Source organism: Calidris pugnax, unplaced genomic scaffold (genome assembly GCF_001431845.1).
Source record: "Calidris pugnax isolate Ruff unplaced genomic scaffold, ASM143184v1 scaffold269, whole genome shotgun sequence".
In the NCBI taxonomy this organism is placed as follows: Eukaryota; Metazoa; Chordata; class Aves; order Charadriiformes; family Scolopacidae; genus Calidris; species Calidris pugnax.
This window is the reverse complement of record NW_015091347.1, coordinates 575,222-598,753: the sequence shown is the minus strand read 5'-3', so window position 1 is coordinate 598,753 and position 23,532 is coordinate 575,222. Positions and strand designations below refer to the sequence as shown.

Sequence of the window (23,532 nt, the reverse complement as noted above, 5' to 3'; positions counted from 1 at the left end):
CCAGAAGGGGGCTGCAGTTTTTATTTAGTCCTTACCTATGTCTCTTGGAGACCTCCAGTTCCCTCCAGGATAGGAATCCGGTGTCGTTCTAGAGTTTAGAACTACATAGATTTTCTTAAAATATTTCTAAGCACCTCATTGCTTCTTTAGGCGTCTGTGTGAAGTCTTAAAATATTATTGAAAGTCTACAGGCTATACCTGCTTAGATATTGAAAGTTTGCCAGGAGAGATAGTGCATGCTGTGTGCGTTTGAGTCGGAGTCATTCATGCATTCACATTTAAGTGCATGAATATGCCAACAGCTACGTGGAAGGTTTGATCATCCATCACCTCAAAGACAAAGGCAAAACATCCACTGGATTTGCTTGGTAAGAAGCCTAAAAGACCTCAATTTGGCCCTGTCTCCAAATGCTGTTTGTATCAGGGCTGTATACAAGATTCATGTTAGGCACGGTCTGACCTTTTTTGACTTAGTGTTTTTTCATCAGAAAGATGCAAATTTATCAAAGCCCTCCTGATTCACTGGAAAGGCTGATTTTTGACAGTTTGCTGAAAGCCCTACTTGGTGCTTCCTCAAGTTTTACAAGTTTTGTTTTGAAACTACTCTTTATTTAGAAACAAAAGCCAACTGCAATATTTTAAGAATACTGAAAAGGTTAAAACTGCAATGAAACATTCAGAATATCTGAAACAAAATATTCCAGTTAACTTAAGGTGGACTTCTCCGGATAATCATTCTGACTTTCTGTCCAACATCAGGATTGGAAAATTTCTTACAGCCTCCATAATTTTCTCAGGATAGGAAAACAGTATCTCACCACATTCTAGGTTTGTCCATCTCTTACCCTGTGGCCTTGGCACCCACTTTTGCCCCTCATTTTACACAGAGAACTTTCACTGGAGTTGAACAAAAAATTTAGAGCCTAGATGGTAAATGAGCCCACATGTCCCAAATATCGCTCTAGTATTGAAACCACAGGAGCATTTTTCTGTGCTTTTTGTACACTTCCTGCTGACTTGAGAGCTGAGGAAATGAAGTATGTTGAGGTGTGAACATTATTAGTGTGTTTGTTTGTATTGTGAAAGCACTAAGACAGCAGAGATACGGACCATGACCAAATATGGCCCAGTGTGCCAAGGTGCTGGGCTCAGAAAAGAGAAAAAAACCCTACTGGCCCGTTTCCTCAAGGCATTTACAGGCAAAATATTAAAAAAGCACAAATATATTCCTTGCACTGCCCTGTGCAATATATACAGGATATATGGGCAGGTATTGCCTGAAGCTCTTACTCAGGGCAAGACATAATGTTGGTATTGGTTTGGGACTATGCCAACGTGTGCCTCAATTTATTTTTTTTTTTTCAGCCCTCAATTTCATTAACAAATCAGAAACGGGTCTTTGAAGGGTGGTTGGTTGTTGGTCTTTTGTTTGTTTTTTTTTTATTCTGCAATGCTCCCGTTTTCTTCAGAACAAACTCAGCAGAGACACGAGCAGAACCGTACCCGGCTCCGAGCCAGCTGAAGACAGGAGTGAAACGTGTACCCACTGGGTAGCACAGAGATGACACCCACGTTCCTGGTGCAGGGGATAACTTCTCTTGAGCTGCTTGAAAAATTCCAGCCACGCTGATACCTATTTTCTTTTAATCCTCCTAAGAGTTTTAATAGGGTCTCACCTCTGCACAGAAACCGTCGTTGCCTCTCTGTAGGGTGGCTGTCTGGTTAGCACAGTCAGAATTAGGAGGGGGGCTATTTTATTAGCCGGTAAAGCTGATTGATTTATTAGAGCAGAAATCTCTTGCTAGCTCCAACACAGGTTATTCTCCAAATGCAAACTCTATTTCATTTCACACACACAAAATAGCCAAAGTGCCTGTGTTATGAATAGGCCCCTTTGTTACCCTGCGAATCGACAAGACAGACTGTTTAGTTCATGTCTGTACATTAGCAAAGGAGGACGGGGTCTGTGAGACAGATGTGGCCTTTAATTGCATGGAAATATTAGAAGATCGTTAAGCCATTTTTGACAGGGTTTTCCTCTGACGGAGGGAGCGGAGCGGTGTTTCAGGGAAAGCGCAAGGAGCAGCCCTGTCTTGCTGGCCCCACAAATAGGACCTTGTCCTATTCCCTCACCCCAATGCTAAACAAAACCAGAGGAGATTTAGTCAGAAGCCCCACTTTCCTGCCAGAGCTGCTAGAACTACATCTCAGAAAGAGCTCTCTTTAAATTGCATCTGATAAAAGGCTTTTCAACACAGCTCAGGGGACTTGCCCTGTTAGAGATAAGACCAGCCCTATCAGCTCCTCTAAGAACATGGAGATGTGCCGAGAGGCCTGCTTCTTATTTATGTTAGCATGATTCAAGTGTAAGAAACTCTTCAACAAAAGGGAAATATACTGCAGGCATCTCAGAAAACAGCACAAAATGTTGCACGTAAAAGCAGTCCGGTTTTCTGTAGGAAAGCAAGCTTTTTGGGGGGCCTGGGTTTTAATCTTGGTTTAGCTACAGTCTTCCAAATGACTTTGAGCAGAGTGTTTGATTCCTGTGCTGTAAAATTCATGTAACAACCTCATGTCTGTCTGTGTGGCACCCCTGAGATATTGACTTTGTCAATTAGGCACACTGCTAAGGAAAGTAGGAGCCTGACAGCCCCATATTTCATTTATCAAGCCAGAGCTAATGATTTTCATTTTAAAAAAAACCCCACAAAGCAAAGCAAAACAAAATCCAGAAAACCATGACGTTAATTGCTACAGGTGGGGCTTTGCTAAGGGATAACGTGGATCCTGTGGAGGTCTGAGCAAAGGTCCTAGAGATGACAGAAACCTGAGAGAACAGCCCCAAACTGACCCTGGGGTATAAGTGTTTTTAGCATCACCTCTGGCAGAGGGATGCAGAGCTGAGCCACCTCCTAAAGCCGTAGCACGGAATTGCTCTCAGTGCTGGGATCTGACTGCTGGCTCCCAGCTCCCTCCCTCCCAAACCCCCGGTGCCCCTGTGCTCTGCCTCTTCCCGCTTTCCCAGCAGCAAAACCACACAAAACTCCCTGCCAGGAACTCGTTCACGACCTCCGCCTCCCTGCTCTGCTTCACCAGGGCCAAGGGGAGCTGGGGAGAAGAAGCCATTACTTCTCCCAGGTGTGGAAAACTGGCCCTGAGCGCAGACTTCTTGAGGTGGCAGTAGCAAGAGACCTCAGTTATCTGAGCAAGGCTCCGAGCCCTTCTCAGTACACGCTGATAAAGCCAACAGACTTTCTGTTAATGGTTACTGATAAGAGATTTTGGTAATTTTTTTGTTCAGCCTGAGGAGAGTGAGTTTTGCTTTTGTCTAGTGGTTCTAGCCCTAGGATAACGCTTGTCACTTCTGTCACCTCCTTCCAAGGACATTGGAGCACTCCACAGAATCAAGCTCCAACAGGGTAGGTTTAAATTGAACATTAGGAAAGAATTTTTCACCGAAAGAGTGGTCGGGCATTGGAACAGGCTGCCCAGGGAGGGGGTGGAGTCCCCATCCCTGGCTGTGTTTAAGGGCCGTTTAGATGCAGTGCTGAGGGACATGGTGTAGGGGAGGACTTTGTAGAGTAGGGGAGATGGTTGGACTCGATGATCCCAAGGGTCTCTTCCAACCTAGACAATTCTATGATTCTTTCAGGGGCAGACAACATGCCAATAGAGAAACTGAGAATGGGAACAATAACACAGCTGTAAAAGAGCTTTTCTTATTTTCTTTTTACTCTTACATTTTCTGCTGTTGAGTTAGCCAGGAGGCAGCATTCACTGCCTGATTCTAGTAGATGGGACACCAGAGATGGGGTCAGATGTGTATGTTTAGTCTGTATGTTTGTCTTCAGCAGTAGCTTTGCTATAGCATTAGGCATCAGAAGCTATTTTACCCTTGCAGTTTCCTGAAACACGAGTGTTGGTAGGGTGGTCTTTCCTACGTGATGTTTGCTATCCCCAGGAAGAACAGCACCTTGTCAACTCCTTTTTGTGTTGTAGCGTGAACCTTGGGTTCCAGCCCAGGGGACAATATGGGATTTGGACCCGTAACTTTTTGTCCAAGAGGTAAGAGCGATGGCTATCCCTGAATCCTTCCAGGACCTTTCTCTTGCACTGAAATTAAAACACCAGTGTTTCTTTGCAAAGGAATGAAAAGCCCCTGGGAACTTCCAATGGTGTAAACCGGGTTTTCCTGTTCAAGTATCTCGATGGAGATTGACAAAGAAAATATCTCAGTGTAATCCTGCTGAGCTGTTTTCCTTGGAATGCCACGAGCGGGCTTGTTCGCAAAATCTCTGCTTTTCCTATAGGCGTATGCAGAAACAATCTCATCACTGGAGCCACAGGGGCTGGGCTCGGTGCACAAGGAAAACACAGCTCCATGCCATCCCAGCAGGGTGGCAGCCCTCAGTTCCACTGCCAAGTGGAGGAGACCAGTTGGGAACTGGATAAGGAGCCAGCAGAGGCTGGGTATTCTTCAGAGGCATCAACGCACGGCTTTATGAAGCATTTGGCTGGGCAGGGATGGCACCTGGATTTGCAGCCAGGGTCAGTGGGCAAAGGAGATGGAAAACCTTGGTCGGGGTATTGTTGCTGTTGCTCCTCTTTCAGCTGGTCTGTCTCATCAGGTTTAAACATAATAGTTTAGAGGGATTCAAGGGACTGTGGCTCCCAACTCCTGCTAAATGTGAATGTGATTTGTGTAACTTCAGGCTTTGTTGAAAATCTCAACCTTGGGACTTATCCTTCCCAGTAATTGCCAATTTTTCTGGTTAAGAGGCAGATAACGATTTCCCAGTCCTCTATCAAGCATAAGCATATGCTTCTTGGGGAAGAAATAAGTTCCTATGAGTCCTGAACCACCTCCCCCGTTTCCTCTTATCTCCATACTTCATGTGATGAGCCCTTGACAACAAGCCTAAGTAACCAGCTCTGGGCTGAAACACTGAATTTATGCTCTGAATATCATGAGCGCTGAGACCCTGAACACAGATTTAATCCAAACGTAGCTCAGGGACTGGGGCCAAACCCCATGCGCAAATAGACGCGAGCCTTAACATTTGAAATCTCAAGCCACATCTGGTTTAGGATTCAGCTGCTGCGTTGGACTCGTGTTTGCCCCCTCTGATATAGTGTCCAGACCTTGCAATATGCATCGTAGATGTCAGTGATGGATTATGCCTTTTATTTCCTTTTGGCTGAACCTTTCCATGGCTAAGCACTCCCTGGGTAAGAGGCGTTGAGCTTTGCTCGGGACTCCTACCCCTTTCAGGGGAGAAGTACGTACTGCGCTCTCTCCTGGAGACTCTGCTTTGATTCTTTCATGCTGTTGTTTTTCCTTAGTCTGGAATAAGTCATCTTGGGCTGAAAGTGCATGTTTTGTTCTCTGCGGATGGAAACATAACAGCACCCGATGAATGTTTCCTGATGGGCTTCCTGCGATTGTGAAGGGAATGGTGTCAGAGAACAAAACAGGATACGATTGCGGTGTTTGTGAATGTAACTGGGACAATGGTATCAAAGTGAAATAAAATATAATGAATGGGCATTGGTGTAGCGGTGAGTCAGAGCTCAGAGGAACCTGAAATATTTGTGTCTCTCTAAACTGCCACCTCCCAGATCTTGAATTCCTGGGAGAACACTGTTTTACAGGTCTCAATGCTTTGGCAGTAGGAACCCCAACTGAAAAGATAAGATTTTGTGGTTCGCACCTATTCCTTCATGCTTTTAAGACTCCGCTTTACGTCTTTTTCCAGGCATTCTGTGAAAGAGGAGGCACATAGATGTGATTTACCCTCTCTCATGACAAACTCCCAGGACTTTTGGGTTTCTCATTTTATTGTTTTCCTTTCACTGATATTGAAAAGATCCGATTGCTCTTTGCATGTGGAAAACAAAACCAGCAGGATTTGTGTCAGCAGTATAGTGTCAGTTTCTGGTGTGAGCAAAAATACCACCAAAAAGCTCTCCTTTTAGAGAAACGGTGGCACTATTGCAATAGGCAAACGCAGTTGAAAGTGAGCTCCAGTCTTCTGAAGCAAAGTGCTTGGTCAGTCTGCAAACTCCTGATGAAATATTTGCCACTGAAAAACAGCCTCTGGCACCACATCAAGGAGATCAAGGAGTCAGGCAGTGGGTGCTTCAGGACAAAGCTGAGGTCAGCACCGAATTTCTGTGGAGCAGAAGACTGCATTTATTCTTCGGGATAGTTTGGGTTTGTCAGGAAGCCAGACTCTGAAACCATCTTGCAGTTTCCCTCCATGTGTCTTCAACAGAAAAGACCATAAAAATGCTACAATAATATTTACTGAAGTGTGTATGTTCACAGTTATATCCATGTGTCTCTGTTTACAAACGCATCTGCTCAGGGCAAGTCAATTATTTTACAAGGGTGAGGGGAAAAAATTAAAAGGAAGGTGAACTAGATGTGGGTGGATTTGATTGCCACAGTGGCAAGTTATTCTTAGTGAGCGTGGGCAACTTTGGAGCAGAAAAGCTGTGGGCAGAGATCAGTGGGGATATAAACTCAGTATAATTGGCCAAGGAGAGCGTTAATGCTGACTGATTTTCTGGAAATATGATACGGCTTGGAAAAGATCTTGAGAGATCATATAGACCTCTAATAGTTATGCTGATTAATTCATGGAGTTAAATTAGCTGCCAAAAAAATGAAACCTGGCTCAAGCCCCACCAACGGCAAAGCTTCCAGCACTTTTAACAGCCTGAACATTTTACCCCCAAGGTTCGGTACTCATCCTAAATCATCTTACCTTGGTTGGCAGCACCGGGCAGGAATTCTCCCAAACCTTCTGGGAATGGTGATTTGTCCCTCATTTGCTTATGAGCAGAAAGCTCATCCACTGCTCCCAGTGTGTACCAGTATCAGCAGGGTGTGAAACACTGGAGAGGGGTAGGAGGGCTTAGGGAAATCAGGATTTATGAGCCCAGGGATGGGAGACTGGTGAGGATGCTGCATGCTCCAAAACCCAGCTGTCTTCTCTTTAAAGAGCTGCAGCCTCCAGGATTTAGGAACTTGGATGATGATATGACCAACTATCAGACACGTCCAGTCTCTCTGGCCTCAGCTTTCACCATATTACTTTTAAGAGGTCAAGAGGCCACAGCAGTAATTTGGGCAGGTTCTTTTATTTTTTCACTTCCTCTCCTGGTGCTGAGACCTCACAGAGGCACCTCCCGGAGATTTCTCAGGGGTTGGTGCCCCTAAACCTCCTTAGCATCAGCCCTAAAGCAGCAGCTTGCTGGGGGGGAGTACTGTGACTTGGTTATTCCCATTTGGTGTTGACCCTGTTGGAAACAAACCAAAATAGACTCAGAACTGATTTATGTGAAGTTTAGACTGGGAAAAAAAGTCATTGGTCCAGACCATATAAATGTGTGCATGAAGTCAAGGTCATTTTCCTGAAAAGTCAAGTGCAGAAGCAGGATTTAATTATTTTTTTTTCCTTTTTAAGTCAGATTTTGGGAGTCTTGAGATCAAAATAATAAAGCATCCATTTCAGCAGCCTTCTTTTACCTGCTGGGCATGAAATCTCATGGAAATAGTGAACATAAGAAAAGGAAGATATATTGCCTTATGAGAAATTTTACAAAATCATTTTGCCCCATTTTTTAGCTGGTTAATTTCAGTGTGTTTTTGCTATTTATGCCTATCTTATTCCTGCTTTGTTTCCCCCTCGCATGAGTTACTGAGTTGTGGTTTCCTATTTTTTTTACGTTTTGAAGAAATGATGCTGTATCCTAAGGCTGCCACGTTACGCTCTGATGTAGTACCCCGGGTGGAGAGCGTAAGAAAGGCAGCCTGAGCTTCCCTCACGATTTGTGCAGGTACTTGATCTGCTTTGTAGTTTTGAGCAGGTCTCCAGTCTAAAGAGCAAGAGCAAAATTATTGCAGTGGGGATTGTCATCACAATAATTCAATGAAAGCCTTCCTTTATACACAAAGAAAGCCTCAAATGTGCAGAAACTTGGTCTTAAAGATATGCTGCTTCCTCCTTCATCCCTATTCCTGTTGCTGCAGTGGAGAAAGCAAGACGGCATCTCCTCCTGTCCCTCCTCCTTGGGCAGAGACAGCTCTGTGGCACAGGTTACCAGCAATTGGGTTGCCACAAGCCGAATGTCACGGGTTAAGCTGGAAAATGCTGTGAGCAGAGCTGTTTGTGGGTCACTGTGCAGTGCTGCAGGCGGACAGAAGAGGTAAAGAGCAATGTGATTTGGCAGCGAGGGCGCTCAGGCTGCTGGTTTCACCACAGCCTTATGATGGATCTCTGGTGCTAGCTCCAGCCCGCAACTCCTCCACTGCAGAGGCAGGCCTTAAATTGATTGTGAAGGGCACGAGATTGGATTGTGGTTGGTAGCAATAAAATGCCTATGATTATAATTTTCCAAGGGGAGTTGTGTGGAGTCCCGGCACCAATCACACAATATCCCATAAGGAAGGTGGAGTAGCGTGAGCAAACCTCAAGAAAAGTGTGCTGAAAAGGCTGCAGAGGTCTACCTTTTTGTTTTGGCTGGGTGTACTGGGAAGACTGGATATATTAGAGTCCAGGCCTTGCTTTGAATTACCCAAAAGATTCCTGTTTGTGTCCCAGTAACAGCAGGGGATGAGGCCCAATGCCCTACAGAGATTGCAGTGTGCATGGATGGGGGCAACAGAGGACTGAAGGGAGCAAAAGGCATGGACAGGGGAAGGCCTCGCTAAAGGTTATGCCAAAAATTGAGGGCAGGGAGGAGAATAATATTCTGCCTCCTTGCCTCCCAATTCAGTGCTCAGTCCATCCAAATTTGCTGCCCCAAGATCAACACAGACTCTGCTCCTTTTTAAATTGTATATTTGACTCGTTTTCTTGTAAGTCTGATGTTATCTCTTTTCTGCTTGTATGAGACGTTGGCAGCAGAAATGCTGACTTGTAGAACTGCAGAGCCAAAGTCATTTCTATTCAAGGAATAGATCCTCTGTGCTAACCTCAAGCCATGTGTAAGGCCAGTTGCTGCTGGTACCTCATATTTTGGTGCTTTCCATCATACATCTGGGCTCTTCAGACAGTGGATTTGTCGGTAACATTCTCTTTGCAAAAATATTTTTGGAGTGGTTTTCTCACAGGACTAAGAGTGGTGAAAGCATATTATTGGCAAAAAAAAAAGGAAAGAAAAATGTCACTCCTCTAGAGGTGGAATTAATCTTTCCATGCATGGCATGATGGTTGAAGTACTCAGCATTTTCTTCTCTTGTAAGTCAGACTTTGTGGAGGAGGATGAACCTTTGATCTTTAGCAATGCCTTTTAAATGTGGTTATGGCCAGAAAAGTGAATGCAAAGAGCTCAAAGTCTATATTCAGTGAAAATGCATTGCGTGCACCTGGAAAGAGCCGTTATTGTAGACACTGGGGTGTGTCTGGGATGAGAGCAGTGACTACTGTCACCTCCCCAGCTCCTGTTTCCGTGACCTTTCTCACAGGGGCAAAACAAAGGAACTGGGAACTCGGAATGAGCTTTTCTTGCCAGTGAAATTTGGATAAGGTTAAAGCCCTGAATTTTTAGATTTGTCCAAGGCGAACCTCTAGAGGTTAGTGAGGACATCAGGACATCCTAGGGCTGGGTGGCTTATTAGTGCTGCCGTCAGTGCACCAAAGACTGTGCCAGGGACTGAGGTAAATGATGATGATGATTCACATCATGCATTGCCCAGTTGCCCCTGACCTTCCCCTGGGGGTTGTTTCTCAGACCCATCCTGTTCATATATTGTCTCAAATATCCTGCTCAATTAATCAAGTGAGAGCTTTTACTAACGCTTGTGTGCCACCTCCATTTTGCAGTAAAGAGTCAGGATTCCTTGCTTGAAGTGTTGGTGACTCTCAGCCCTCCCCACTGTGCGACCAGGAGAACAGGCTGCCTTTCCTTCAGCACCCGGGGCCAAAATCAACGTGTGCCTCACCTTTCTGTAGCCTTAGACCTGGGCCCTGGCTCTAGATGGCTTGTCTGAAAAAAGGAAAACTTCAAATTCAACCTCGCACAACTCTTAAACTGTTATTAATAATAGCCATATAACATTTTCATCTCAAAAGGATCCAGAAGCGCGTGCCAAGTCTAAGCGCAGTTGTTTCAGCAGCCGTAGCAATGGCAGCCTTTCATTTTGTGGCACTGGTGGGCTGCCCTTCCCAGGGAGCTCAACCCACCTCTCGCTGCGCCGCGAGCTGCCCTAGACGGGACTTGCCACATTTATGCCAGGAATGTGATTAAAAACTGGAAAAACTGAAGCTAGGCTATTCCCAGAGGCAATATAATGTAACATATATGCCAGAATAATACACACAAGACCCCTGTCTCAGACTCAGTCTGGCCAGCTCAAGGACACGGCCCGGGAGGCAGCGGCATGGGGGGAACGCTGGCGAGCTGGGGCCTGTCTGGTTAGGTTATGTTAGCACCTTCAGCGCCGCGATGTGTTTTCCCAGTTGCCCGTCGCCAAACACTAAATAACTCTCCATTCCAGGGGATAGAAACGTACCCTCCAGTACTCCGGTTAACTGTTGATCTTTTCCTCAGCCAGAACTGAAGCCAAACACTTCCCGAACGGATTAGTCCTTCAAAACTCAATCTGGCCAAGCAAGGCCTTTGATAGTGAGTACGAGGAAGGTTGTACACGTTCCCCACCTGGGTCTGTAGCCTGACACTCAGAATCACAGAATCACAGAATCTTCTAGGTTGGAAGGGACCTTGAAGATCATCTTGTCCAACCGTCAACCTAACTGACAAATATAGACACCCACACAACAAACAAGGAGCATCATCACTAAACCAGACCTCCCAGCACTACATCAACCCGTCTTTTGAACACCTCCAGGGATGGGGCCTCAACCACCTCCCTGGGCAGCCCATTCCAATGCCTGAGAACCCTTTCAGTGAAAAATTTTTTCCTAATATCCACCCTGAACCTCCCCTGGCGCAACTTGAGGCCATTTCCTCTTGTCCTGTCACCTGTGACTTGAGAGAAGAGACCGACCCCCACCTCTCTACACCCTCCTTTCAGGGAGTTGTAGAGAGCAAGAAGGTCTCCCCTCAGCCTCCTCTTCTCCAGGCTGAATAACCCCAGCTCCCTCAGCCTCTCCTCATAAGACTTATTCTCCAGACCCCTCACCATCTTTGTCGCCCTTCTCTGGACCCGCTCCAGCACCTCAATGTCTTTTTTATGGTAGGGGGCCCAAAACTGGACACAGTACTCAAGGTGAGGCCTCACCAGTGCCGAGTACAGGGGGGCTCTGGCAGGACCAGCTGAACCCTGTCCTCTTCCAAGTGAGTCCCAGGTAGTCCTTACTGCTAGGACACTACCTGAGTGGTGCCCGTACCCTGGCCCTGCCAGCTAAAGGCTACCTGTTGCTTGTTGCCCCTTTGTTTTTCACTTAAGCCATAGATGTACACGCTGGGAAGCTGACTGCAGCAGGGCCTGGCGTCGTGCCACCCAACTTCCCTTGCATGCAATCAGCAATACTTGTTTGCTATTTGCATGCACAACCCCCCCGGTCGTAAGCAGGTGTTAGAAGCCACTATCTCTGCCTGATCTCCTCTGTGTGTCTTCAGTTCCCCCAGAGCCTTCACTCTGTAACTTTTGTGGCTGTAGCTAACTCAGGGTTTCAGCTCAAACGATTCCTGGCTCAGTCACCGCTTGGGCCTGCCATGATGGCAGCCATCGCGTTTGAATTTCTTTTCCTGTGTGTGTGACAGAGTTTTGAAGACGGTGGAGTTTGCAGCCTGTCTGCATCCAAGCAGCAAAATGCTCAGCTTTCTTGCTGCAACCGGTGAGATTATCACTGTCCCCATTAACTGCTGCAGGCAGGGCCCGGCAGCCGCTTTGTCTTTCAAGGAAGATGCTTATCGGAGGAGGCAGAGCTCTCCATCAGATACTCTGTGTATCAGAGAAAAGTGCTACTTGCCTGTGTATGTAAAGATAGTTATGCTTGGATGCAACCCTAATCATTGATCCTAGACCAGGGCTGTTCTATAGGGTGGGTTTGGATGGGTTTTTTTAGGGGCAATAGCCAGAAAGTTCCCTCCTTTCCTTTTTTTTTTTTTTTTTCCATCACAACCTTTCTTCAGAAGAAAAATGGCTTTAGGCAGAAAAAGAATTTTCCCAGATATCGTTCCCCTAAAAAAACCCCAACTTTGTATATGTTTTTAGACTGAAAATCTCCATAAACAAACATTTTATAATTTTATTTCCTGAATTTGCAGAGGGACTCCTGGTTTCCCTGCCTCTGACCAGTAAGACGAGTAACACGTAGCCGAGACTGATCTAGACAGTCCTAAGTCAGTCCAGCACCTCGAGTGTTTGGGGTTCACCTCCCACCCCATGCCATGATGTAGGGAACCCCACATATTTTGTACGGAGAGGAAGCAGTGGCTCATGGAAGATGTGTCATTTAGGAATCCCTGCCTGACATCCTCACTTCAACAAATCAGAGAAGCAACAAGTCACAATATCCTGACCCCTGATGGAAAGGCTTGCTCTTTTCTAAGAGCTGTCACCAGGAGATCTAGTGTCCCTGTACCTTTCTACGCAGGCAAAATTTGTAGCCTGGAGAAAGTTTCAGTCCCTTCAAGGAGTTTCTGACACAAGGCTGTGATTGCCCCACAAGGAAATTCTTCTGAGGGGCACCCTCCACTCCCTAGCTTACTCTAATTAAAGCAGAAAAGGGGAGGGGTTATTTTTGAAAGGTTGTGGATCCACCAAGAACAAGCTGCTGGAAAGGATGAACGCACTCTGAGCTCCTTGCAACGTGCACCTTTAGGCAGCGTGGGGTAAAAGCTCTCATTTTTGTTGATTAAAAGCTATAACCGTCACAGCTGATCAGCGTGAGAGGCTGCTCACGAAATTTTTATAGCAAATACTGTAATTTCAGCAGGATTTACTTATGCAGATGTTTGAGGGTTCCCCTGAATTCGAGCTTAGTCAGGCCCTCTTAAACTCCAGGCTATTGAGGCCTATTTGGTTTTGTTATGTGATCTGAGATCTGAGATAGAAAAGTGCTGATATTTGTAAATGCAGAGAACTGACCTGACTCTTTCTTTCTAAGTGGGTTAATTTCAAGCTGAGAGGGATTCTCATATTTACCCGGTAGACTCTAACTATTGACATTTTTTATGATGATATCACGAGCCTGGTAATATCTGATTTGCACTTAGATTCTCATGTAATTGGAGGATTCCAGCAGCTGCACTTTTCTAAGTTTTGAGAATTTCTGTTTCCCTCCCCGGTCGTGGAAAAAGTTTGCAAAACTAACCTCAGAAATGACTGCTGGGGGGAGGGGGGGAGAGAAAGAGCGCAATCATTTATTATTTTTAAAAGCTCATGTTTTGGACTATGTCCTGTGAATTTTGAGCACCGAGGGTTTAGCAGCTTTCAGAGCAAAGCAGTGTCTGTGTGTTCACTGCACATCAGCGTTAACGGGTCTTTTGAATTCTCGGTCCACGGAGTAGGTGGGTCTGTTGCTGGCTTTGTTTCGGAGGTCTGCCCCATTAACTCACATTAAAGTAGCGTGTGCTTTTCGTTTGGGAGGTTCCTGCTTCAGTTTCTGACTCGCCAGCCATAATGGCAGCTGTGTTATGTGCGGTCAGCTCAGCTCCGTAAAGAACACGCAGCCCCTGTCAGATGCACTTTGAATAAGGCAGGCCAGTGCCAAAGCCTGTACGGGCCTGGCACACTTCATTTAGAAAAGTCAAACCCATCGACTCAGTCAAATTGATAGTCAAAATTTTTTGTCAACTTTTGGAGTTTCAGCAAGGGGAAGAAAAAAAAAAAAAAGGATAACAATTTCCTGTTTTTAAGCATTTCTAGAAATGCAGAGTTTGGTAACTCATGAGTCCTACATTTCCCACAAAATAAACAAAAAGGTTAAAGTAATGTATTTTTTATCCCACCACTAACACCCATAACTCTGACCTGTACTGACTGCTTCTCCTTCACTAGTAACCTCAAAATATAAACACCACACAAACCCCTTTGAAAGAAGACGTATAGACCTTCAAAGGGCACTCCAGAAATGTTACATACTACATATCTCTTTGGTTGGGCTTGGACCAGCAAGTGCAGGCAGGTGGGCAGGTAACTGGCTGAAATGGCAGATGAAGCTGGTTCCAGCAAGCGGTGGGAAGGGTGTTGCACCCAGCAGCCACCTTGACTGTTTGCAGAAGTCAAGTTAACCTTAACTCTTGCCCCACCCAGAGCAAAGCAGCAGCCAGCAAAGCAACCCACCGGTTTTGCATAGGGGTTACTGGACCCCAAAGAATCTGATTCAATCTGTGAACCTGGCAGATGGCAATTTCAGACAGCGCTGGGCAGCTGTGGGGCCCTCGCAGGTGCTCACCAGCTCAAAGAGAGAATGAGAGTGGAGTTACTGGTTTAGTCATGACTCTGAGCACTTGGTTTTGTTTTTTTTTCTCCTCAGGAGGCTCTGTCGGTGGTGAGCGACGACCAGTCCCTCTTTGACTCCACGTACGGCGCTGCCACTCACCTCCCCAAGGCAGATATGACGGCCTCAGGGAACCCCGACTATGGCCAGCCACACAAAATCAACCCGCTGCCTCCTCAGCAGGAGTGGATTAATCAGCCCGTCCGGGTCAATGTAAAAAGGGAATATGACCACATGAATGGATCAAGGTAAGGGACGACTCTTTCCACATCTACTGAGTCTTAAATGAAAGCAAAGCACGCATTGTCCATTCATGCTCTTGCCCTGCATATCAACAAACTCAAGTCTTTGTGTAGGCCCATGTCCCGCTCCCCCTGGAATTCCTTTGTCACTCATTTTTTAATGGTCTGAGGATCTTGCTTTTGCAGTTCTGCTGCATCCATCTCTCCCAATCTTCATGAACATTGCACAGACTGGGACATGAGACTGCCAGGACAGAGTTCATGCTGCAAACCCTGTTGTAAATTACACATTTCATCACTGAGTTCAGCATCTCACAAATATGCCATGGTTCAAGAGGCTCCTGAAGATGGAGTCCCTCACGCAGTGATAGTTGGTGTTTGTAGCAGTGCTCCAGAGCAAAGCTAGTGAAAGCTGCACTCATGAGCTGCACGGCCTTCACTGGAGGGCACTTCTTGCATCTGTGATGAGATTCCTGCTCCACCAGGGCAGAAACAACCATATGAACCTGGAGAGGTAGTTGATGGAGAAAGGAAAAAAGGAGACTGAGGTCCTTTGTGGCAATCTGTGAGGTGTAACAAAACAAAAGGCCTATTCCCACGTCTTCAGTGTGAATATATGCCACCACTGGTGAAAAGGAGAGTTCAGGAGTAGATTTGAGCAGTGATGTTAACCATCTGTAGGGCACTGGTTATGAAGTACTGTCTACAGCTTTTAGCCAAAGAGGTAGGAGGCCAGACCTCCATCGTTTGTAGTTAGAGCTGGGTGAGATGGATCATTTCTCTGTCCAATGAGGAATTCAGAGACTTGAGAACATTTTATTATTGCAGCTCAGATGGTCTCTTTTAAAAGCATTTCTACAAGCCCAAAGCCTAGGAAAATATTTCACCTTCTTGTAGAAAATCTTTAGGTGTCAAAATTTCGATTTTTTTCAGTTTTCAATATATTCAATAAAGAAAAACTATTTTTTTTTTAGCATTGGGTTTTAGAGTTCATATTAATTTTAAATTTGATCTTCATTTCAAAGTCATCTCTAACATTTGTACAGTGTTAATACAGGACAGTTAAACAATCAAGGGGTTTTCTTTTTTAAGGTTAGTTCAGGGCTTCTGTACCAGCCTATTTTCCTGGTTTCTGAGAATATAGCAAAGTGTAGAGTTGGAAACAGAAAGCAGCCTCACACTTTCAGACTTCTATAGCGAGATGATGGTGTTAAAGACTTCAAACAGCAGCATGTTCTTTTTCCTCGTAAGTATACAGTAGATGCTGATTTTACGCTGAGATAAAGGTCTTTGCGTCAGTTGGTCTTTGGTGGTGATCATTTGTAGACTGAAGTTAATCTTGCCCGGTTGCACCTTGGTATCATTTCTGGACTTCATAAGAACTTCATGGTAGTGTTTCCAGTCTCAGAATTGAGGCTGAAACACAGGAAAAATAGTTATTTCCTTAAAAACATCATCCCTGGATAACACAGCCAAAAGGATGGATCTTGAGAGCAGCAGCAGGTTAGGGTTTCTTGATAGTCACCAGGTCTACCTTTGGCTACCAAGGTTAGTCTTCCTAAGCTGTCCCTAAAATCTTTGAGGGCAGTGCAGAGTGGGATCCCGTGCAAAGAGCGAGGCTTGTTCATGGTGCTGCACAGGTCTGAGCTCCATCCTGTGGAGAGGTGAACCAGTCACAAGGATGGAGGTGGCAGGACCAGCTTCACGTATGGCACAGGCAACGTGCTCCTGCAATCATGTGAGGAGGCCCTTTGTGGCCCTGCATCAGTTGCTGACAGCATCAGACCGACATGCACAGAGTGTTTCCTCCCATTATGCTACTACTTGTCTGACTCACTCTAGCAGATTTTGGAGGGAACAAGAAGTCCTGTCACATCTGCTGAGCTGCCACAGACGAGGTGTATTTGTGCTTTTCAGACCCTGTAAGCACAGGTTCTGTACAGGTTCTGTGCCTGTGTGTACCCATATGTCCAAAAGTCTCTGTAATGTGATGTGTGTATGGCATGTACTTGGGAATGAAATGTTTTGGGCTGTCGTGCCGTTGTGATCTTTGTGCTACAATTTCCTCATCTGCTCAGAAAAAAAGGGAAATAATACTGCCTTGACAAACTGATTCATCACCAACTGTACGTGCTCTGATACCCATGGAGAAAGGCCCTCCTGAAGTGTGTTTATTCTGGGCAAGAAGGAAGTCCTTTTTTACGGGCTTGCCCAAGACTACAAGATTCTTAGGGAGAAACTAAGTGCCCTCAGTGTCTCTGTAAGAGGGGTGACAACTTCCCAACCTGTTAGAAAAAAATAGCTTCCAGCCTTGCCTTTTGGTAACTTGTTAGCACAAGAGCTCCACTCCACCTGAGAAATGAGAACATTCATCTGACTTATCTATGGCTAAAAATTTCCCCTTGCCCCCCATGTCCATCTCAGCTCATTGTCAGGGGTTGGGCCACTCCAGATCCTCGTTCCTCTGCCCGTCAGCTGCCTGGCAAAACCCACTCTCAATACAAGTTAAGTCAAACCACGGCCTGAATAACAAACCCTGTTCCCCCTCCCTCTCTCTGCCTCTCCTTCCCTCTCTTGTTTTTCAAGCACGCTCTCTTACCGGGTTCCAGCTGCCTCATTAGAGGGAGCAGCCTTTATTCTGTGTTTCACCTGTACTTGAAGCACTCGTGGAGAGAAGGGTTTCTGTGCTCTAGGGAGTAATAAAGCTGTAGGAAACCCGACAGTGGAGGGAGCTGGGTGACGGTAAGGGACAGTGTCCACCTTTTCTTCTTTTTTTTTCACAACCAGAAGCAGGTCTGGCTGCCGTGAGGTATAGTGTGATGAGTTGGTTTGGTCTTCAGCAGGGTGGGAGAAGGGGGCTTTGAAGAACCTCTCCAAGCTGTTTTGCAGAGCCATCCCTCCAAGTGCAAAACAATGTGGAAACCAGTCGGTTTGGACCAGTTTTCGACTCCATGTTGGGTTTTCCTGCTTTAGTCCCAAATTGGAAAGAATTTCCCAGATAACTGCCTACTAACTGTGTGTAGGGGATATTCAGGCAGCGAGAGGGGTCTCTGCTTTAGGGGAAAGGATGGGATTTCTGCATTATTGCAAGATTCAGAAGTAGAAATTTTGTGAAAGTTCATAGTATTATCAGACTTGGATGCAGAATGTGGCCTCAAAATTTGGTCCTTGCCTTCACAGGCAGCTGCTTGCACAGAACGACCCCTAATGCTTGTGTTTCACAGGGATTAGTGTCCAAACACAAGGCAGTTAAAATCCAATATAAAAAAAAAAATAAAATCCCTGTGCTTCTTGCACCCTCTTAGATGGTCTTGTATTTGTAGCACTGACCTGTTGCACACAGAAGATAGAAATCCGGCTTTTCATGGTTTATTCCAAGATGTTCTGTATATTCTTCATCTCTTTTTGCATCTACTCAGGGACTGGCAGCGTGGCTTGTGACCTTTGTGCTTTGCAGGGTTTGTGTCTTTTATTTTTATTTCATTTATAGCCCATTCAGGGAAAGATCTGTCTCCTACGATGTGCTTGTACAGTTCCCAAGACTAGGCCTGGATTTCTGTTGGGACCTTTAGATGCTTTTGTGATATAAATACAATCATTTATATTTAAAAAAAAATAATCTTTCACATATTAAATTCCAATGAATAAAGGAGGATATTATTTAGAAAAGTTTGACCCAATTTACCTTCCACTTTAATAATAGATTTTTCCTTATATTTTACATAAATTCCAAATGCAAAGAGTGAACCAAACAGCAGACATTCTGAATTTTGATTGTATTTACGGAGCTACTAATAAATACAATCATTTATATTTAAAAAAAAAAATCTTTCACATATTAAATTCCAAAGAATAAAGGAAGAGGATTATTTAGAAAATGCTACATAAAGTTCGACCCAATTTACCTTCCACTCTAATAATAGATTTTTCTTTATGTATTACATAAATTCCAAATGCCAGTGAACCAAACAGCAGACATTCTGAATTTTGACCGTATTTACTGAGCTACTGCAGATCTGCTTTTGTAGCTAAACTCAGAGAGTGATTTTCAAAAAGACATTCCAAAATTTGTGTGATCTTCAAATGTGAAAGAATATTCTAATGTGCTGGATGGGTGTATGGATGCAGGCAAACTTCACTGTGTAATTCCAACTGATGTTACCAATTTTGTCTGGCTAAAATAGTGAAGTCAGTGTTTTTTAAATGCTTTGGAGGTGTTCTCTTGCTTCAGAATATTAAAATAATGCTGAGGTTCAGGGATCTCAAAACGGTTTTATGCCACAGTAATTTTCTCAAAACACAACAAAGGGACCATCTATAATGTCTGTAAGAATAAAAATCCCCTTTAAGTAGCGTGTGAGCCCTCTAGTGGGATTCGCTGTGTTGTTCCAGTCCCCAGCCAGAGCAGCAGAGTGTGCAGTTACCTCCTGTTCACATTTACCTGTGTGTGATGAACACGATTCTTTCACACCCTGCTGAGCCTCTGGGCTTTCCTCATGCGGCTTGAGTTTTGCAACCTGGATGTCTTTTTCCGTCCTTTTTCCAGCTGCAGATTTACAAGCCTTTTCAGAGTGAACCTTCCTCCCGAGGCATTCCCGAGAGCAGGATGAGAGGCAGGGTTAAAGTGCAGTTAGATGCAGGGTTTGAGGAGCTGTGTTTCTGCCCTGGTAGCTCTCACCCCCGCCCCTAAGAGGGAACCGCAACTATGTCCGTTCTTACTTCCCTCACTGAACAACACCACACACACACAAAAAAAATCTAATTTCAAGTGTAAAAATTAAAGCTGAGATGACCAAATGGCGACTTACTTACACCAAAAAGTGGCAAATTTATAAAGAAAAAAAGATGGGAAGAGAGGGGGAATGAAGGATAGGAAGAAAGGGATAGAAAGAAGGAGGAAATAGCCCACTGACCACAGCTGAGTCAGGTTCAGAAATCACTGAAATCCCTTATTTTGCTCTTTCGAATGAAAGCCAAAGGTGATTCCTAGACAGAGGCCCTGGGACAGTAATTGCTTTATTTTCAGGTATCTGGAACAGTGGCTGAAGCTGCACAGAGGACTTATTAGTCAATGCCAGGCTAGCTGCTTGTCCATTTTGGCCAGTCTAGCGTAAACTTTCCCAAAACACCAGGCTCTTGGCATCCCCAGAGACTGTTACTGGAGCTGCTGGAACGAAGAGTCTTTGGACGGACAGTGGGAATGAGAACTGCTTCATATTCCTTGGACTCTGTCACTGCCACAGTGAATATACTTAAGAGATCCTGTGAAAGCAGCCTATATCCTTTTACCTTAATAGATCTACAATGTTTTCTGCCCAGAACTCGAGCGAGTCCAGCACGTACAGTCACTTGAAAGTCTGAAGTCTCTGTGGAAAGTCAAGGATTCATCTGGCATCCGAAATCCCCTCGCACAAACCTTTCAAATAATGAGGAAAATTTTATATTAATCTAAGTCTGCTTGTGGGTAGTGCATGAACTAAGAAAGGAGCTATATTCGATGAATACACTATTCATGGCTCGTAGCTCCCTGTTCTCATTTGATACTGGAGTTGTTCCCCACACTGAATTATTCTTTGTGTTGCCCACAGCTAGACCTGCCTTCTGCTGGGCTACTCTTAAATCCCTCACCTTGGGCTAGGACAGTAGGGTAAAGGATGGCCAGGAGCTGCAAAGATGACTTGGTCTGGTAGTGCTGTCTCATTTCCCAGTAAAAGGTTCCATCTGGATCTGGTAGGAAATGCTGGATAACAGAGGACACAGAAGTAAGGATCTCCCTGCTTGCTACCATTAAAGACTTAATGGCATTTTTCTTAAAGAAAGGGCAGTTTGATCTCCTACCCAGTTCAGTTTTGGTAGTGCTGTTCCCAGTGATGTCTGTCCGTTTGCTATCACATTCCCACCGGGGTTAGCTCTGGATCCAGACATCCTGAAAACTTCTTCAGGGGGAAGGGAGACATCTCTACAGCCACTTGGACACGACCCTGTCAGGGACACGGAGCATGTTTGGTGTCCTGCAGGAAGAACAGAGTGGCTTCTCCTCCCACAGTGGTAAATAAGTGGCTGGTAAAGGCGCCTCAGGTCCCTTAAACTTCTTTTCAGATCTGTTTCTGAGACTTGGGTGTCTGCTTTTGGCTGCTGAGACACACAGAACAAGGAGGAGGACAGGCAGGGCTCTAGCTGCCAAGGGTCTGCAAAGTGAAAAATCGTCACGAAACCGCCGAGGAGATATCTTACAGCCTTGGTGTTATTTTTGTTACTTTGCTGTATCGGTCATGTGAATGTGCATGATACTTGGAGAGAGCAGAAACAGCCAAGGGCCCTGTGGTCTTCTCATGTCTGTCATTTCATGCCAGCAGAAAGCATGCACAGTCCTAGGCAGATAAGCTTTTTAGAAGACGTTATTATCTGAGAGTCTGGATGTACCCTATAGTTCTGTATGAGTATTATAAATGTAACTATTTTATCATAAATAGTGCATATCTCAGCTGCAGGGGTGATTTTCCAGGGAAATTTAACTACAGGGGGGTGAGAGTGAAGCCCTTAGAAGGACCTTAGGGAGCAGGTAGTTGTGCCAGCACTGCTACCACCTGGAGCTGCTGAGTGAAGGGAATGTGAAGAAAAATTCACTGTTGGCTCTGAAGAAGGGAGAACTTCATCCCAAAGGCAGGTGGGAATCCATCCTGCATGGGGCTCTGTGTGTGTGTGTGTTCGGGTCTGTCCCACCAGCTGGACTGCCCACACCATTAAAAGTCTGCAGCTGGTGTCCAGGCAGGGCAGGCGAGGAGACCAGTCACCTCCTGGGGACGCTCCGCGCTGAGCTGAGCAGACGTTGCCACCTTGGAGCGTGGATGCTCTCGCCATCTCCCCGAGTCTCCTCAGGACAGCCTGTACCTCAGGAAAGAATAAGATCCTTTGTGCTGCTTCAGGGCTTTTTCTCTGCCAGTAACAGGCGGCGTTTAACACCTGACACAGAGTATTTCAACAGAAAGTTAGAAATGATCACATTCCCTGTGAAAACCCTGGTGTCCCTGCAGTTGCTCAGACTCTCCTCTGACTGCCACGGGGACATTAAACCTTCAGCAGTTTGCCTCTCTGAAGGCGGATTTTGGTTCCCTGCCTGGAAAAACAGTAGGCGAAATAGTAAAACCTTAAATTCGAACATGTGTAAGTTATACATCTTATTTCCATTTTCAAGCAACATTCCCTCAGCAAGACATGAGGAAAAAATTACCATCTGCCTTAGAATATCTCGGTGGAGCATTTATCTCCCTGCCATGATAACTGAATTTCAGTAATTTTTTCCCCCCCCCCCCTCCCCCCCCAACCAATGCAGATTAAGAAACAAATTTGTTTAGTGTCCAGACTTGGAAGCCTTGCCAGCTGAACTCAGAGGGTGGGATTTGGTGCACTGTCATAGCTCCTACCCTTCAGCAAATGGTTTCCTCCCAAGCCACTTTGCTGGGAGAGGAGGAGAACGTCTGTGCCATGAAAGCAGGGGATGGGACTGCTCTGTGCCCACTTTGCAGGGAGATTCCACATCCATCATAGGATCATGGAATGTTAGAGTTGGAAGGGACCTTAAGGATCATCAAGTTCCAACCCCCCTGCCCTGGGCAGGGACACCTCCCACCACACCAGGTTGCTCCAAGCCCCCTCCAACCTGCCCTTGAACCCCTCCAGGGATGGGGCAGCCACAGCTTCTCTGGGCAACCTGGGCCAGGCTCTCACCACCCTTGTGAGGGTGAGGGCAATAACGCTGGCCTTCCCTGCCATGTTCTTCAGGACTGAGACCTGCTGTGGGGCTGTGGCAGGCCATGGACTGGTGTTTTATCTGACCTCTAGAGTTAAAAGCAGGAGTTACTACTGCAGCTGGAGAAAAACAAAATCTGTGCTCCCTATCTGTGGTTTGGAGGCTCATAATTCTCCCAGAGCGGGCCAGAGAAAGCCTGTTGCTTGCCAAGGGGCTGTACGGCGGCCAGGTCTTAGCACAGTGCCACCTGAGTTGCTAAATGTTCCCTCCTCATCGCTCTATCACCTCAGAAGGAAAACTGGGGCCAAAGCCTTTTTTGCACACCGTTTCTGTGGTCTGAAGTTCTTGACTCACGCCTAAGGCACCGAAGATTTCTAGATTTCCTATCCAAGTCACAGACAAGCCTGGGACTGTTTCGCTGTTAAGACACGATCAGTTACTTTCAGCCCTGTATAAATAAGACTCTTTAGATACCAGGCTAATGTTGTGGCGTTCTCCTGTGACTGTCCTGTCGTTTTGGCATGGGTATTTTGTGCTCTTTGTTAATGAAATGGAAGGGGGTGTATGGACCAACGGGATGAGGTTCAACAAGGCCAAGTGCCAAGTCCTGCACTTGGGTCCCACCAACCCCCTGCAGCGCTCCAGGCTGGGGACAGAGTGGCTGGAGCTGCCGGGCAGAAAAGGACCTGGGGGTGTTGGTCGACTGTCGGCTGAACAGGAGCCAGCAGTGTGCCCAGGTGGCCAAGAAAGCCACCAGCATCCTGGGCTGTGTCAGGAACAGCGTGGGGAGTAGGGCCCGAGAGGTGATTGTCCCCCTGTACTGGGCACTGGTGAGGCCTCACCTTGAGTGCTGTGTCCAGTTTTGGGCCCCCTACCATAAAAAAGACATTGAGGTGCTGGAGCGGGTCCAGAGAAGGGCGACAAAGATGGTGAGGGGTCTGGAGAATAAGTCTTATGAGGAGAGGCTGAGGGAGCTGGGGTTATTCAGCCTGGAGAAGAGGAGGCTGAGGGGAGACCTTCTTGCTCTCTCCAACTCCCTGAAAGGAGGGTGTAGAGAGATGGGGGTCGGTCTCTTTTCTCAAGTCACAGGCGACAGGACAAGAGGAAATGGCCTCAAGTT

General features: G+C 45.9%; 1 protein-coding gene across 4 annotated transcripts in view; it reads left to right on the top strand.

Moving 5' to 3' along the window:
• FLI1 (Fli-1 proto-oncogene, ETS transcription factor) overlaps window positions 1–23,532 on the top strand; it is a 96,219-nt gene that overhangs the window by 39,381 nt on the left and 33,306 nt on the right. For all 4 annotated transcript variants that reach the window (XM_014961056.1, XM_014961057.1, XM_014961055.1 and 1 more), the window contains one exon: window positions 14,457–14,668. In XM_014961056.1, the coding sequence (XP_014816542.1) occupies window positions 14,457–14,668 (212 nt within the window). The remainder of the gene's footprint in view (window positions 1–14,456; window positions 14,669–23,532) is intronic.